The sequence below is a fragment of the Gordionus sp. m RMFG-2023 genome, chromosome 2 (assembly GCF_954871325.1).
Source record: "Gordionus sp. m RMFG-2023 chromosome 2, tfGorSpeb1-WG-v2, whole genome shotgun sequence".
In the NCBI taxonomy this organism is placed as follows: Eukaryota; Metazoa; Nematomorpha; class Gordioida; order Chordodea; family Parachordodidae; genus Gordionus; species Gordionus sp. m RMFG-2023.
In genome coordinates this window covers 6,290,174-6,306,078 of record NC_088776.1, presented here as the reverse complement: position 1 = coordinate 6,306,078, position 15,905 = coordinate 6,290,174, and the positions used below count along the sequence as shown (strand labels likewise).

The following is a 15,905-nucleotide window of genomic DNA, read 5'->3' as shown; positions in this document are numbered from 1 at the left end:
TTTGACAGAAAGGAATAATCGTACTATTCAAAACTTAATGTTAAAGGTTTTAAGTGATGATAAAACACTATGGCTTAGGGTTCTTCCGGGGGTACTGTTTGCAATGCGAACCAGTGTCCACAAATCTACAGGATTCACCCCATTTTATATGATGTATGGTCGGAACGATCAATATTAAATGATTTGCATAATTTAAGTTATGTAATGATATTCAATAAAAATACCTTAAAAATATAAAATTTGCCTTACTTATCTACCGGGTTTATAGAAATATTTAAAATATTCTAATTTTTTTTTATGGATTAGATACTTATTAAATAACAAATTTCACAAATTTTTCATTTACGAATATTTTAAAATTTTTTGACAACTGTCAATCATTTATATATACGTCCGTTTTTATTCAATAAATTCTTTAAAAAAAGATGAGCCTTGCTCCTGCAGCTCTAATTCACAAAAAGAGAAAATTATTCTTAGGAATAGATGGACCTGTTGGCTATGTTCCTGGAGCTGGCAGAGGGTACAATTAGAAATTATATTTATTTTAAAGTATAATTATTATGTGTATAATGTTTTAATATAAATAACCATTTTATTACTTAGAGCTACAGGGTTTACCACACGTTCTGACATTGGTCCTGCGCGAGAAGCGAATGATATATCGTATAAATTTAATTTATTATTTTTTAAATAAAATAATATAGTAATTTTGAATTATAATATGGCCATTTTTTTTTTCAACACAATCAGTAATAGCTTTTGTCAATAAATATATTCTACCCTTAGCCTTACTTATTACTTTTATATTACTACTTATTTTTGAAAATAATCCTGTTAAAGTATAATATTGATGTATTGCTTCAATTATTATATCTCTATCTACAATATTTGGATATATTATAATAAATCAGAGATGAAAGGCATGCTCCACCTGTCAAAAAATTACTTCCTGGAATGGCTAAGCCAGAAGAAGAGAAAGATGAAGAAAATGAAGAAGAAGATTTAAATGATTCTAATTATGATGAGGTTATATGCAACTTTTATATGATTTATAATAAAAATATATTTACTTAAATCTTACATTTACTACACCATGGTTTTCAAAATAATAATTATGACTATTATATCTTAGTTAGTATGCAATGAAATGTGGAATTTATGGTTCCACAGGCAGAATTTCAATAGAATAATTCTTCGTACAAAAACAATAATTTTTTATTCAATTAAAAATAAATTCAAAAACTTTCGTATAAAAATATAATTCATTTATTTAATTTACAATTAAATCCAAAAACTTTTGTATAAAAATATAATCTTTTATTTAATTTACAATCGAAAATAAAAAACTTTTTAATTAAAATCATCATCTCTTTTTTTTCCTTTTTCCTTATTATTCATCTTAAAAAATACACAACTCTCTCCAACATCAATCCCCATATCTCTATCATATAATCATAATTACAACAATGAGGATATTTTAAATGAAAATTTAAAATTCCAAATTATAAAAAGATTTTAATAATTTATTGACTTCTTTTTTTTTTAAAAAAAATTAACTGTTCTTCTAAGATTTTTGCTCGATATTTTTTATGCAAAAAATGTTCAAATATTCATTTGAAATTTTTTTAAACCCTCAAATTTTCTTAGAAAAATAAAATTGTAAAAAATCTTATTTTTTTTGAAAATTTTTTATATAAAAATAGTTTGCCGGATATGGTGGTAGCTTATTTGCCAAAGGGCCTTATGAGAAAGATGATGAAGAAGCAGATGAAATTTATTATTCTGTTGATTTACGAATGGATGAAAGAAGAAAAGAAAGAAGGTTATTTATTTTATTAATTTTTTTAACCTTTTTTTTAAAAAAAAACAAATAGAGAAGCTAAATTTAAACGTGAAATTGAAAAATTTCGTCAAGAAAGGCCAAAAATTCAACAACAATTTTCAGATTTGAAAGTATTATATTAAAAAAATGCATGTATAATCATTATTATAAATAATTAACCTATTAATTACAATATTTTAATTTTTTTTACATTTTAATAGAAATTTCTATCATGTATTTAAGTTGGGTTGATATTCTTAATATAAAATTTTAATATAAATAATTTTCTATTTGATTTTATACAGTAGAAATATAATTCGTAGTATTGCACCTACTCGGATTATAAGAATATCTTATATCGTCATTTAATATTCAATATGAGGTTTTAAAGAATATGAATAATATCTTATTCCATTAATTATAGTTCTTCTTATAAATTTAATAATTTAAAGTAATTTAGAGATTATTATGTAGTTGGATATACTATCTAATATTTAGGTAAAAGATAAATGACTGCCTGTTCATCCCATTTTTTTTCTTACAGAAAAAAAGCCAATTTAAAGACCTTCATTTCAGAGTAAAGCTTCAAATGCAAATCTAGCGTAAGGTGGGAAGAAAAAAATATTATATTTACGAGCAATAATTGTCCCTAACAATTTGAAGAACTTTTAAAAATTGTAAACGATTCCACATGATGGTTACTAGCTACTGCCTAACGCCCTCTAAGGCCGCATTCATAGTTGGATCTGATGCGACACAATTTAATAGCTGATCGATTTTTAAGATTTCTTAATGTATTAATACTATGTATGTCTTTAATTCAATTCATAATAATTATAATCTATGAAAGAATGATTTTATAATAAATAAAAATTGATCTCTTAAACAGATTTTTTTAAAAAAACTGTCAGCTGTGGATAAAAATATTTTTATTATAATAAAACACAAAGTTTAAAATTATAATAATAGAATTATATTACAACGAATTTATAATAGATGTATATTGTTTTATATTATCTGATATTTTTTTTTAAATATAAATGTACATCGATCTGATTATTGTTATACTGTAATGTTATTAAATTAATTCTCCTTTCTCGCCTTTCATATTTTGTGTTCGACTTGGATATTGATAATCCAACTCGATATTGTTGATTATTTAGCTCCATGTTACCTTGAACAATTTGTAATTTATTTATAAATGTATAAATATCAGGATGGGCTGTTCTTTTTAATTTTTTTAATGCCATGCCCCCGAAGTTATTGTTTGTCCTCGGACCTCCAATGTTGAAACGGCTTCAAAATGTGGACTTGAAATTATTTTTACATATGTATGTATTTGAAAAATAAAGCATAAACTGTCTTCAGAGCTTCTAAATCTATCCCACTCTGTAAATGTCTGAGTATACACGAGAGATAGCTGTGAAGGATCGCAAAATGGTAGTGTAAATATTCTCCAGAGGATACCCTAGACATCGATAGCAATTCAAAACATACAACATCCAATTTTTTTATTGACACATATACACCTAATAAAGATATAATTATATTTTGGAATACCTAAAAAAAGATGGCGTGTACCTCAAAAATTTTGAACATGGATTGTACTTCTTTTTTTTTTGAACTCATCCTTCATATACTTCACACAACTCTAACACTCTCCATCAATTTAACGTTATATTACTCCATATTACCCGATAAAAAGAAAATCCGCATATACACAAAATCCCTTTCAATATGATCAAAGATTATTGTTCCCATCCTAAGACTTCCACAGGAACTCCAATTTTTCCATATAGATTTTCGAAATAAGTATAAAGTTCAGCCATTTACCTTTAACTAGATTTTACAAAGAGAGGGCTGATGTCTAAGGTATCCTCGGGAGAATATTTGCACTCCCATTTTGCAATCCTTCGTAGTTGTAGCTAGTGTATACCCAAACCTTGATAGAGTCAGAGTCTTTAAAATTTGGAAGTTCTGAAGACAATTCATACTATATTTTACAAGCACATATACATGTACTAATAATTTCAAGTCCACTTTTTTGAGCCGTTTCAACATTGGCGGCTCGAGGACTAACAATAACGTGGAGGGCTTCCACAATGAAGTTAAAAAATTAATAAGAACGACCCATCTTAATATTTGTACCATTATAAACTAATTACAAATTGTTAAAGGTAACTTGGAGCTTAAATATCTACGATATAGCGTTGGATTATCAATATCCAAGTCTAACACAATGTATGAAAGGCGAGAAAAGAGAATTCATTTAATTACATCACAATATACCAATAAATCAAATTGATGTATATCTATATTTGAGAAAAAAATATCAGATGATATAAAACAATATGTACCTGTTAAAAATTCTTTATAATATATTCTATGACTATACTTTAAACTTTGTTTTATTACTATAAAAATATTTTTTCCCCGTTCTAAATAGCTAAAAATGGGGGATTTGTTTATATCTCATAAGAAAATTTGAAATTAATATTCATAGATGCTAGGGAAGTAAACACATATTTAAATGTCTGTTTTTTAAAAAATAACATTCGCTAATGGAGGAAATATCCATATTCCCAATTTGATAGACCCGAGGGACAAATAGTAACGTCGACGGTTTCCATGATGGCCTTAAAAAGTTCAAGATGGGCCATCCCGATATTTGTTCACTTATAAAAATTGCAAAAACGTGTCCAAGCTAAAATGGAACATTAATGTCAGCAATGTGGCCTTGGATTATCCATGTCCACATCAACCACGAAATAATGGATTAATTAAATTACATTACAAATTATATTACCAAATAATTCAATTTGATGTATATTTTATATTTTTTTAAAAAAATATCGAATAATATCAAACTACTCTAACAAATTTGTATTTGTCTTGGGGATTACGTTGAAAAAAACAGAGGGGAAAATTTTTTTGTATAAAAATGAATATGACTTAAAAAAAATATTCATTGATTGCCATTAGCGAAATTATGGCTTTCAATTAAATTAATTACAAACATAATTTTATAATTAATAATGAAACAAATTAACAGCGCCAACTCTCTTTGGTAAGTGAAGAGGCCTGGTCCGATATCCCAGAAGTTGGTGACGCCCGCAACAAAAGAAAACGGAATCCGCGGGCCGAAATCTATACGCCCGTACCTGATACAGTTATTGGCGGACCGGGTGGGTCTGGCACATCCGCTAACCCGAACACTACCTTAGATCCTTTGCAACAAAGGTATGGTGGATTTACTACACCCTTTCCTGGCTCCTATGGTAGTTTTTATATTATCTCTATAAATCTTTTTAATTTAATAAAATATGTAGAACATCCAAATATGGCCAATCTTTATCTCGACGTATTTAGTTCATTTGCTCCTCTCCCTTTAAAATTTTATTTAAAATGCTTATCAATGGTCTATATATTGACCACATCTCTTTTCTTTTCTTCAAAACCTTAAAATCTCTCTCTACATATTTGCGCAGAAGATAATTTCCCGTAAAAAAATTCTCCTAGTAATTTTTTTTTAAATTCAAAAGTAGCCCCTTCCCCTCATAAATAATTTGAGGGTTTTTTATCACGTGGTATCTTCCGCTTACCCTTCTACACACTAAGTTAAGGAATCAAAAAGAAAATTAAAATAGAACTACCTACCCCCTCCCCTCCCCCTTCTATTCAAATGACGATAGCGTCATCATAACTATACACCCGCTCCAATTTCAATGACGATCTTACGTCATACCTCCACCCCTCGAATTAGAAGTGCCCATATATTTGCGAATGTTTTATTACCCATTATTAAAGGCACATCAGGCCCTGGAACAAAGGCATTTTTGCGTACCTGTTTTGCTCCCCTTCCGGCCAAAAAATTTTGCCCCATTTCGTTGAAATGTTATGAAGCACGTTCCTTTTAAAATATCTATTTACATTCCTTAACTGTTCCCAAAATCAATCACTCTGTAATGCTCTGTAATTTGAAACGTTCTATTTTATGTACCTTGTCATAAATAATACAATTTTCTTATTACTTTTATATTAACCTTGCAAGGTGGTGCTATGACCCCCTTTGGAAGTGGAGCCATGACCCCATTCGGTGCTGGCGCAATGACACCTTTTGGAACTATGACACCCTCCGGGTTGAGGAATGGGGATTTGGACCTAAGAAGAATAGGCCAAGCTCGAAATGCACTTATGGATATCAAACTCACTCAGGTATTTATATCAGGGTTGTGTATTTGACCGGTCGAATTCAAATAAATGTTTTTTAAGTCAATATTAGCTTTAATTTATACATAATAATAAAATGAATCCATAATATTAATTTTATAAATTTTTTTAAATTCATTGCCATTCAATAACTAATGTTTTGCTCTCCGTAGCAGAGACTTATTCTGATTCATATTCAATATTATCATTTTCTTTAATTATCAATTTTCCTGTTGCCGAGATCTTCAATCTATTGAAGAACATGATCTCAAATCGACAAATTTTTTCTGAAGAAGAAGTAGAACTAAGAATTGTTAATAAAATGGGACTTCTCTTAAATGGCATGGTGGGCAAAACCCATTCCACTAATTTGTGGCTTAAATCTGATTGTTTCTTTTGTAAGTTACTGCTTTCCACATAATCTTCTATTAAACATGCCACTTTTACTTTTGAAATTTATGATATCGCTCGAAATATTTTGATCATCACCACTTTGTGAAATTCCTAATTCTTGTATCACATACTCCATTAACTAGTAAGATACTCCCCTTGATATTATGGGGGCCCAATAAAAAAGCAGCATTGTGATTCCATGTTTATATCGTTTTTTTCTTTTTTCACACATATTTTTATTATTTTTTTCTTCAAATTTTTTAGATTATTTAACCCTATTGACCAGGTCATATACTCCTCCAGCCAATTAACTGACTTGCCAACCCTGATTTATACCGATGGATTTTGTTTACATTACCTTGTTTATTAATGACCTACATTATTTTAGCACATAATAAAAACTGAAACGCATTTTTTCTAAAAGTTCAAATTAAAGTTAATCAAGTGAGTTGATGAGTTTTATTAATCGACGCTCTTGGGTCTTAGTCATGGGTTGGTGATGGGGATACAATTGGAATTAGAGGGTGCCATAAGTCTACGGGAAACGGAAGGGGCCTTGATTTTTTGGGGGAAATTTAATAATCGTATACAAACTCCTAAAATCAATAGTACTAAGAAAATATATTTCTTATAAATCAAGTAACTAGCTCTGACTGTTTCACATATTTTTTTTCTGAGCGTTTCAGTTGTATACCTTAGCAACTAGTATTTTTTTTCTTAGCAATTAAATTTTTTTTTCCACCTGAACATTAAGAAATAATTATGAGCATTCACTAGGTCGGCTTAATTCTTAATAGTCGGCTATTTAACCGTCATTTAAACATCGGATAAATAGCCAAAAATGCAAAAGTTAAAATTTAAAATTAACCAAAAAAAACGAGAATAAAATACGAAAAAAACAATTTCATCACCAAAATACTTAATATAAACCAAGATAGGGCGTCCTCGATCAACTACTAAAAAGTCTATTCTAAAAAAGCAATTAAGTATCCAAATTAAGTCGAGTTATAGGACACGGCCTAAGTTATTTATTCTGAACGTTTAGGAAATTTTTTTTTCCTGAACATTTCAGTTTTAATTCTGTGTGAATAAATAGAAGCTTTTTATTAATATACAACTTTTTTATAGTCGCATATAGTGGCCCAATATTTTTTGTTATGATTTTGTGATGATTTTTATTTGGAAAATGTTTATTTTTAAGTTTTTTTTAAAAATAATTTAAATATTTTTATATTATTAAATAATTTATTTTTTGTAGATTAAGAATTTTCATATTATAAAAATTTATAAATTCCTTGGAATCACTTTATACCCATTCAAATTAACGATTTTCTTTGTTATTAAGTGCTCACTATAAAGATTTTTTAGCTATTTTTTGTGAATAAAAATTATTATGTCCCCCCTATTTAGCCATTCTATCTTTCCTAATTGGCTGGGTTTTATTAAATGACCACTTTAACAAGGGTTTTTATTTGACTTTTACTCACTTTAACAAGGGTTTTTATTTGACCTTTACTCACTTTAACAAGGGTTTTTATTTGACTTTTACTCCCTTGTCACATTTTTTTAAATGAAAAATTTATGAATCTTTTAACTATTTTTTTTGTGAAATGATAATCATAATGCCGTTCTTTCTTCTTAGCACTTGTTAAAATTGGCCGGGTTTATCATTACTATTTCCTCCCGATTCGGGTATAACCGTTGGGGACCTTGAAAATAATTTTTATTTTTACCCTGACACATCAGAGGCTTAATGGCATTTTCTTGATCTAGGCGGCTGGACACACCAAAATGGCCCAACTTTTTATAAAATGATAAGTGAAAAAAAAAAATTCGAATTCAAAATATTTATTTCTCTACTTAAATATCGAGAAATAACTTTTTAAAAAATTTTATGTTTACCAATTTATGAATTATGTACCTAATCAATGACTTGTAATTATCATTCTATCGTACGTTATATATATCTTCCTTTTTCTTTTTATTTGAAAAGGTTTCTGACAGTGTTAGTGGTCAAACTGTAGTAGATCCCAAAGGTTATCTCACAGACCTTCAAAGCGCTCTACCCACTTTTGCAGGTTCTTCACAAATTATACCCTAAACTAATTATTAAATTTTATCAACTTTGATGGATAGCCCGCTCTTATATAACTATAATAAATTTTGTATGAGGTAGGAGAGAAGTTGGATTTTTTTTCAAAATTTATCTTTTATCAGGCTATGTGCTTACACTAGTTGCATTTATTCGCATATGAAATAGTTAGTATAGTTTATACTTCATATCACTGACCATTGATATATATAAATAATATTTTGTTAGCGAAATAAGAGAAAAAAAAATGATTAATTTATTTGATTTGATTTTCAGGTTTCTTCGATGTAAACGACGTTAAGAAAGCCCGATTACTGCTCAAATCAGTTAGAGAGACGAATCCTAAGCATGGACCAGCTTGGATAGCTAGTGCCAGACTCGAGGAAGTGGCCGGGAAGCTTCAAACTGCTAGAAACATAATGGGAAGAGCCTGTCAGAGCTGCTCAACTAGTGAGGATGTTTGGCTTGAAGCTGTTCGATTGCAACCATGTGAGTTATCTACAAATTACAAAAATATGTAAGGGGTTAGGAAGAGGGATGGTTGGAAAGATGCAGAAAGTTAGCTTGAAATATGTGGAAAGTAGTCGTTACAAGGTATATTCTTAAAATGTAACTAGTTACTGTTACATTTTAAAAATAACTAGTTGTCCACAGTTATATTTTTATGACTAATCATTTTTTAATGTAATTTCTTTTATCACACAAAATAATTTCGCATCAAAATTAATTTAAATAAAGATATATTTGCTCTGAAAACAAATATTGAAATTTATGCACTGGGGGGGGGGAGAAAGATTAATCTCAACATAATATTTATTTTGCAAAAATTCTTAAGAAATTTTTTATTTCACATTTCGCCATCCTAAAGGTATTTTTTTTTAAAGATTTATTTTATATATAATGGAAATTGTGGATTCTCTTTGAAAATGATACAATTAATCTAAATACTTGTTTTTCGAGGGGACTATATAAGTTTCCTTGGAGTAGGAGCTCAATGACGGCCTTCTTATTCATATGGTGAATTCCATATCAAATCAACCAGGTTTTCAACCCGACCCCTTTCAATTTTTCTTAAATTTTGCATACTGGTAGTATATACTATAACTAATAAAAAAAATGAAATTTTATCTCCCAACTCTGTTTTCCCGCTAAGATATGGGCGTTTAAAGCACGGAAAATGGAACATTTTTGATAAAATGCGCCTCATTCATTTTCAAATATCTTGAGAAATAATTATGTTAGATAAATAATTTAAATTTTATTATGTAGCTTAATAATAGTTCTTTAATTTATCATATAAATAAATATGATAAAAATTTTTGTTAATATCGATAACCGGATGTGGAAAACCCGAAATAGCCATAAAAAGATTTTTTCAAATTTTTCTTCTTCTGTAGATAGATATCACGCTGCTTTATATTTGTACAAAATCCTAGATGAACATGGGTCTAGGAGTGGTTTTGGTTTAAACGTTTCTACAAATTTATTTATTTTCTTTACCTTTTTTTAGGATGATTTTACACTTGGTTTAATATTCGTTCGATTTTATTATATATTAAAATAAAAAAATAAAATAATCAAACAAATGTAATAATATTTTAATTTTTTTTTTTTACAGGGTTTTTATAACCCAAAAAAATAATGTTAAAAAAATAAATATTGACAAAAAATATAATATGGATAAAAAAAAACAATATTGACAAAAAATATAATATTGATAAAAAAAAACAATATGGATAATAAAATAATATTGATAATAAAAATATTCTTAATGACTTGCAATAATTATAAAAAAAATAATATACTTACAACAATAGGCCCTTACTTTTTATCTTTACAAAACTTTTGAGAAGTGGCTGGGTAATTGTGGTTTATTTAACACTTAAGTTATATTTTGACTCGATATTACTTGACAAAATAATTCTAATAACTTTATTTGCCTGAAATTGCATAATTACATATGATACAATCAAAAATTCATAATTATATTTAGAATATATCATATATTAAATCATCCAAAGTATTTGATATTTTTGACTTTCATTTTGTTTTCGTCCAAGGGAATAAATGCATGGAACTTTTGTGTTCCAGAAATTCTTTTTGCTCTAAAAAACCTGCTCTCAAGATGATTTTCCATGTTAATATACTCATTATTGCAAACAAATATATAATTTACCCCATGGAATTATTTCTTGCAAAGTTATATAAATCCATTGTTGTCAATATGTGATTTTGATAACTTGTTCAAGCTGCTAACCGTTTAGTAACACCCCCTAAACTGTCGCAGGGACTTTTAAAATGTCCGATTGCAAAAAAAATGCCACTCCGCCTTTATCCCAAAATCATTTTCATGATTGTAGTGACTAATGAAGTTTTTTTTAATTTTTATATTGGGTTACTGCCCCATCAGAAAAATAATAAAAGTCACTATATCAAATCTTTCTTTCAAGAATTGGATCATTTTTGTTTGAAATAAATAAAATGTGCATGCGTTGTAGCTTTAAACAATCTGATATAACCACAAAACTTACATGTTTTATTATGTTGTCTTCACGGTAATAAATAATAAAAGGGTGGAGAGTGGACTGATTATTGGCCCAATGGAATCCTTGTGCATGATCCTGCACTACAGATGCGTAATTTTCTGAAAAGTCCTCAATAACTAAGAATTCGCCAAATTTAAATTGGATTTTAAAAAAGTTTTGATTTTGCCCCAGATTTTCAAAAATAAAAGAAAGACTTGATATATTATTTGACGCGTATTCATTAGATTATATAACATTCAAACAATGGTTACCAGTTGATCTAATTACCCTCGAAACGCTGACAAAATCCGCCGACGTATTCTTAGATTATATAATTAAACAATTTGATTCCTCATTCGTTTATAGCTTCACAACAATCATTATTTCAAAACTTAAATGTTGGCGAATTCTTAGTTATTGCGGACTTTTCAGAAAACTATGCATTTGTAGTGCAGGATCATGCACAAGGATTTCATTGGACCAATAATTAGGCCACATTCCACCCTTTTATGATTTATTACCCATATAAGTTTTGTGGTTATATCAGATTGTTTAAAGTACAACTCAACTCATGTGCATTTATTTTATTTCAAACAAAAATGATCCAATTCTTGAAAGAAAGATTTGATATAGTGACTTAAATTTATTATTTTTCTGATGGGGCAGGAACCCAATATAATAAATAAAAAAATACTTTAGGCGGAGTGACATTTTTTTGCAACCGTATATGGTAAAAGTCCCTGCTCGACAGTTTTGGATGTGTTACTTAACTGTTAGCAGCTTGAGCAAGCTTACAACGCCTATATCAAAATCACATTATAAACCATAGTACTTTAATTTCATCATCAGATATTAACTATTTTCAAAAATTTGTATATGAAAAGCGTTATCGTTTTTATCCAAAAAATAAGCTTTTATAGACTAAACAAACATATTACAGGAATTCTTGATGTAAGTAATAGTAATGCGTTAGATTTAATAAACAGCAGAGACCTGAAATAGTATGATTTGCATGGCCCGGCCCGGATTTTTTTTAAAAAAATTTTTCGGCCCGGTCAGTATATATTAAAAAATTAAAATATGGCCCGACCCTTGTACCTGGTATAGAAATCGCCTTATTAAAAAAAGGCACGATATATATATATAAATATTACACATATAAAAAGTACCTTGAAACATAACTAGTTGCTCTTGTCGTTACGTCCCAAAATGTAACTATTTATAGTTAACTAGTTACATATTTTTAAGTAAAAATATATCTAATTAAAACCATTTTCCTTAACGGCCACTAGTTAGGCACGAAATATAATGAAGAAGGAATGTTTTGGTTAAGAATTATTTATTATCTTTTAAATGAATACCTTTATAAATTAAAAAATATTTTGCTTTTTTTTAAAAAAAATCTTGTAATTTTAAATGATAAGAAGTATTCCATTTTACAAAAGCGTTATTTCAGGGGATTTATTTTGATATTAAAAAAAATGTACAAAGTTGGGCAAGGAGTTAATATAAAACTGTTAATATTATTGAATATTTATAATATAAATTCAAAGTTTTTAAATTACATTTAAGTTCGTTGACAATTGATACAAAATTATTTTTATAACAAAATGATTATATGCATATTAATTTTTTTTAAATTTTACGCCATTTTAAAACAGCAAGCGGTGCCAAAAAAGGTGGCGGAGGGAGTTCAGATGCCAAAGCACTTATAGCGAACGCGGTTAGGCACATCCCGCAAAGTGTTAAGCTTTGGATCAAGGCCGCCGAGCTGGAAGAAGAAATCCCGGCCAAAAAGAGAGTTTTCAAAAAGGGTTTATTTTTTTAAAAAAATATTGTAAATAAGTAATGAATGAATGAGAGAAAGAATATATTTTCTAGTGAATTAACTATTCATAGAATTTTAAAATGATTATAGTGATTTACAGTGTCGCTAGCTCCACGAGACCTGCATAGTTAGTCAGAGAAGCACTATAGAACGTTTCTCTTTTGTTTTTTGCCGGAAAGATATGCTTCGGGCTTAGAATGATAACTCTAGTGGAAAGTAGTGTTGTTAAATGGCTGAGCCAAGCCGGCTTAGCCGAAAACTCAGCCAGTTTCTGAGCCAAAAATTCGGCTCAGGCTCAAGCCGGCTCATTGAGCCGGCTGGCTCAAGCCGATGGCTCAAGCCGATAGCTCAAGCCGATGGCTCAAGCCGATAGCTCAAGCCGATGGCTCAAGCCGATAGCTCAAGCCGATGGCTCAAGCCGATAGCTCAAGCCGATGGCTCAAGCCGATGGCTCAAGCCGATAGCTCAAGCCGATGGCTCAAGCCGATGGCTCAAGCCGATGGCTCAAGCCGATGGCTCAAGCCGATGGCTCAAGCCGATAGCTCAAGCCGATGGCTCAAGCCGATGGCTCAAGCCGATAGCTCAAGCCGATGGCTCAACATGTTTACAAAACATATTTTTACCTATTTACTTTAAAAAAACACAAAAAAGTTTAAAAATAACGATTATGACAATTGTCACCTTTCTATGGTACATCTTCACTGAAATTTTATTTTAACATCTTTATAATATATATTTTTACCTATTTACTTTAAAAAAACTCAAAAAAGTTCAAAAATAACGATTATGACAATTGTCACTTTTCCATAGTACACTTTCACTGAAATATTAATTTAACATGTTTACAAAACATATTTTTACCTATTTACTTTAAAAAAACACAAAAAAGTTCAAAAATAACGATTATGACAATTTTCACTTTTCTATAATAAACTTTCACTGAAATATTAATTTAACATGTTTACAAAACATATTTTTACCCATTTACTTTAAAAAAACTTAAAAAAGTTTAAAAATAACGATTATGACAATTGTCACCTTTCTATGGTACATCTTCACTGAAATTTTATTTTAACATCTTTATAATATATATTTTTACCTATTTACTTTAAAAAAACTCAAAAAAGTTCAAAAATAACGATTATGACAATTGTCACTTTTCTATGGTACATCTTCACTGAAATTTTAATTTATCTTATTTACAATATATATTTTTACCTATTTACTTTAAAAAAATTCAAAAAAGTTCAAAAATAACGATTATGACAACAATTGTCACTTTTATAAGTTACATCTTCATTGAATTTATAATTTAACCTCTTTACAATATAAATATGTCAAAAAGTTTCAAAAATGTATAAAAAACGAATATGACAATTGTCACATTAAAATATTTTCCTTTAAAAATACATATAAAATAACATAAAAAAGTTTAATATAAATATTTTTAAAAATTATTTAACCACCTCTTTAAATATACAAAAAAATAGATAGTTTTACAAAGATGATTAAAAAAAACATAAAAGATTTCACCTCAAAGATTGTTTATTTATAAGAAAATTCTCCAAAATATTGCTCAAATGAAAATTTAAAATTCTTATTGCAGCATATTGTTTATTAAAAATACATCAAATCAATAAACTATTTTCATAATATATAAATTAGTTTAAAAAAAATAAATATATATTATATTGTTTTTTAACATTAAATAAATAAATTTTGGCTTAAAATAAGACTCGAGCCAACTCTTGAGCCAACTCCTGAGCCGGCTTGAGCCAACTCCTGAGCCGGCTTGAGCCAACTCCTGAGCCGGCTTGAGCCAACTTCTGAGCCAACTCCTGAGCCGGCTTGAGCCAACTCCTGAGCCGGCTTGAGCCAACTCCTGAGCCGGCTTGAGCCAACTCCTGAGCCGGCTTGAGCCAACTTCTGAGCCGGCTTGAGCCTAAGCCAATTTTTCGGCTCCGGCCTCGAGGTCGGAGCCGTAAAAACTCGGCTTTTTAACAACACTAGTGGAAAGGCCTATCGTAATCGAGATTGAGTTATTGTATTGATAATACGAGAAGGTAAATTAAGATTTAAGATGATTTTGATTAGTCTGGTATAATTATTTACTATCATACACCAGTAAAGTTTATAATAAATAGAAATTTAGGTGAACAGAAGAGAAATAATTATAAATTTTGTTCTCTGTCCTAAGCTCAACGTAAATTAGTTTTAAATTTTCTCGCCGAACATATGAATTGATGTTATTACTTATTTCAGTAGTGTACATTGGATAAATATATTTGATAACATCCATTCTCCAAATTCGGCTAAAATATTTAATTGACCTTTCTTCAATTACTCAAAATATTATGCCCCCCCTCCTTTCCAATAAAGCTCTCGAACAAATCCCCAATTCCGTCAAGTTATGGAAGCGCGCAGTTGAGCTTGAAGAGGACCAAGAGGACGCCAAGGTAATGTTGAGTCGATCTGTCGAATGCTGCCCTCAAAGCGTGGATCTTTGGTTGGCTCTTGCCAGACTTGAATCTTACGAAAATGCTAGAAAAGTTATTTTTGCTATAATTTTTTTCGTGTAAAATAGAAGGAATTTTTTTTGGTAGGGGGTGGGGGTATATTAAGAACAACTAAAAGCTTTCATAAGGAATTATTACTCTGCATTTTAGTAAGATAAAACTAAAATTTATTGTCCTTATTTTTTTTCTATATTCTAGGTTCTGAACAAGGCCAGAGAGAATATTCCCACCGATCGAAGTATATGGATAACTGCCGCCAAGCTGGAAGAAGTCAAAGCTAGAGAGCCAAAAGATTCCAATGCCGAAACCGAAAAAGAGAAGACCGAGAAAGGTTAGTAATAAAAAAAAGAACGACTTAATATAAATAAGAATCAGTTATTTCCAATCTGAGTTTTAAAATATTTTTACCACGAAGATATAAATTATTTAGATGGTCATAATTCATAAACAATTTTGCCGGAATTTTTTATATAAAAAGGATACTATAAAAATGTATGTGCTTTATTTTAAGAATTTTTAA

At 29.2% G+C, this 15,905-nt stretch overlaps 1 protein-coding gene across 1 annotated transcript in view; it reads left to right on the top strand.

The window, feature by feature from the left end:
* Nucleotides 1-376: 376 nt before the first annotated feature.
* Nucleotides 377-15,905, top strand: part of LOC135925556 (pre-mRNA-processing factor 6-like) — a 35,882-nt gene continuing 20,353 nt past the window's right edge. Inside the window, exons 1-12 of the mRNA XM_065460947.1 lie at nucleotides 377-520; nucleotides 604-663; nucleotides 912-1,026; nucleotides 1,704-1,822; nucleotides 1,875-1,953; nucleotides 4,875-5,100; nucleotides 5,874-6,037; nucleotides 8,418-8,502; nucleotides 8,793-9,005; nucleotides 12,703-12,855; nucleotides 15,249-15,418; nucleotides 15,584-15,716. Coding sequence (XP_065317019.1) covers nucleotides 426-520; nucleotides 604-663; nucleotides 912-1,026; nucleotides 1,704-1,822; nucleotides 1,875-1,953; nucleotides 4,875-5,100; nucleotides 5,874-6,037; nucleotides 8,418-8,502; nucleotides 8,793-9,005; nucleotides 12,703-12,855; nucleotides 15,249-15,418; nucleotides 15,584-15,716 — 1,612 coding nt within the window. The 5' untranslated portion in view covers nucleotides 377-425. The remainder of the gene's footprint in view (nucleotides 521-603; nucleotides 664-911; nucleotides 1,027-1,703; nucleotides 1,823-1,874; nucleotides 1,954-4,874; nucleotides 5,101-5,873; nucleotides 6,038-8,417; nucleotides 8,503-8,792; nucleotides 9,006-12,702; nucleotides 12,856-15,248; nucleotides 15,419-15,583; nucleotides 15,717-15,905) is intronic.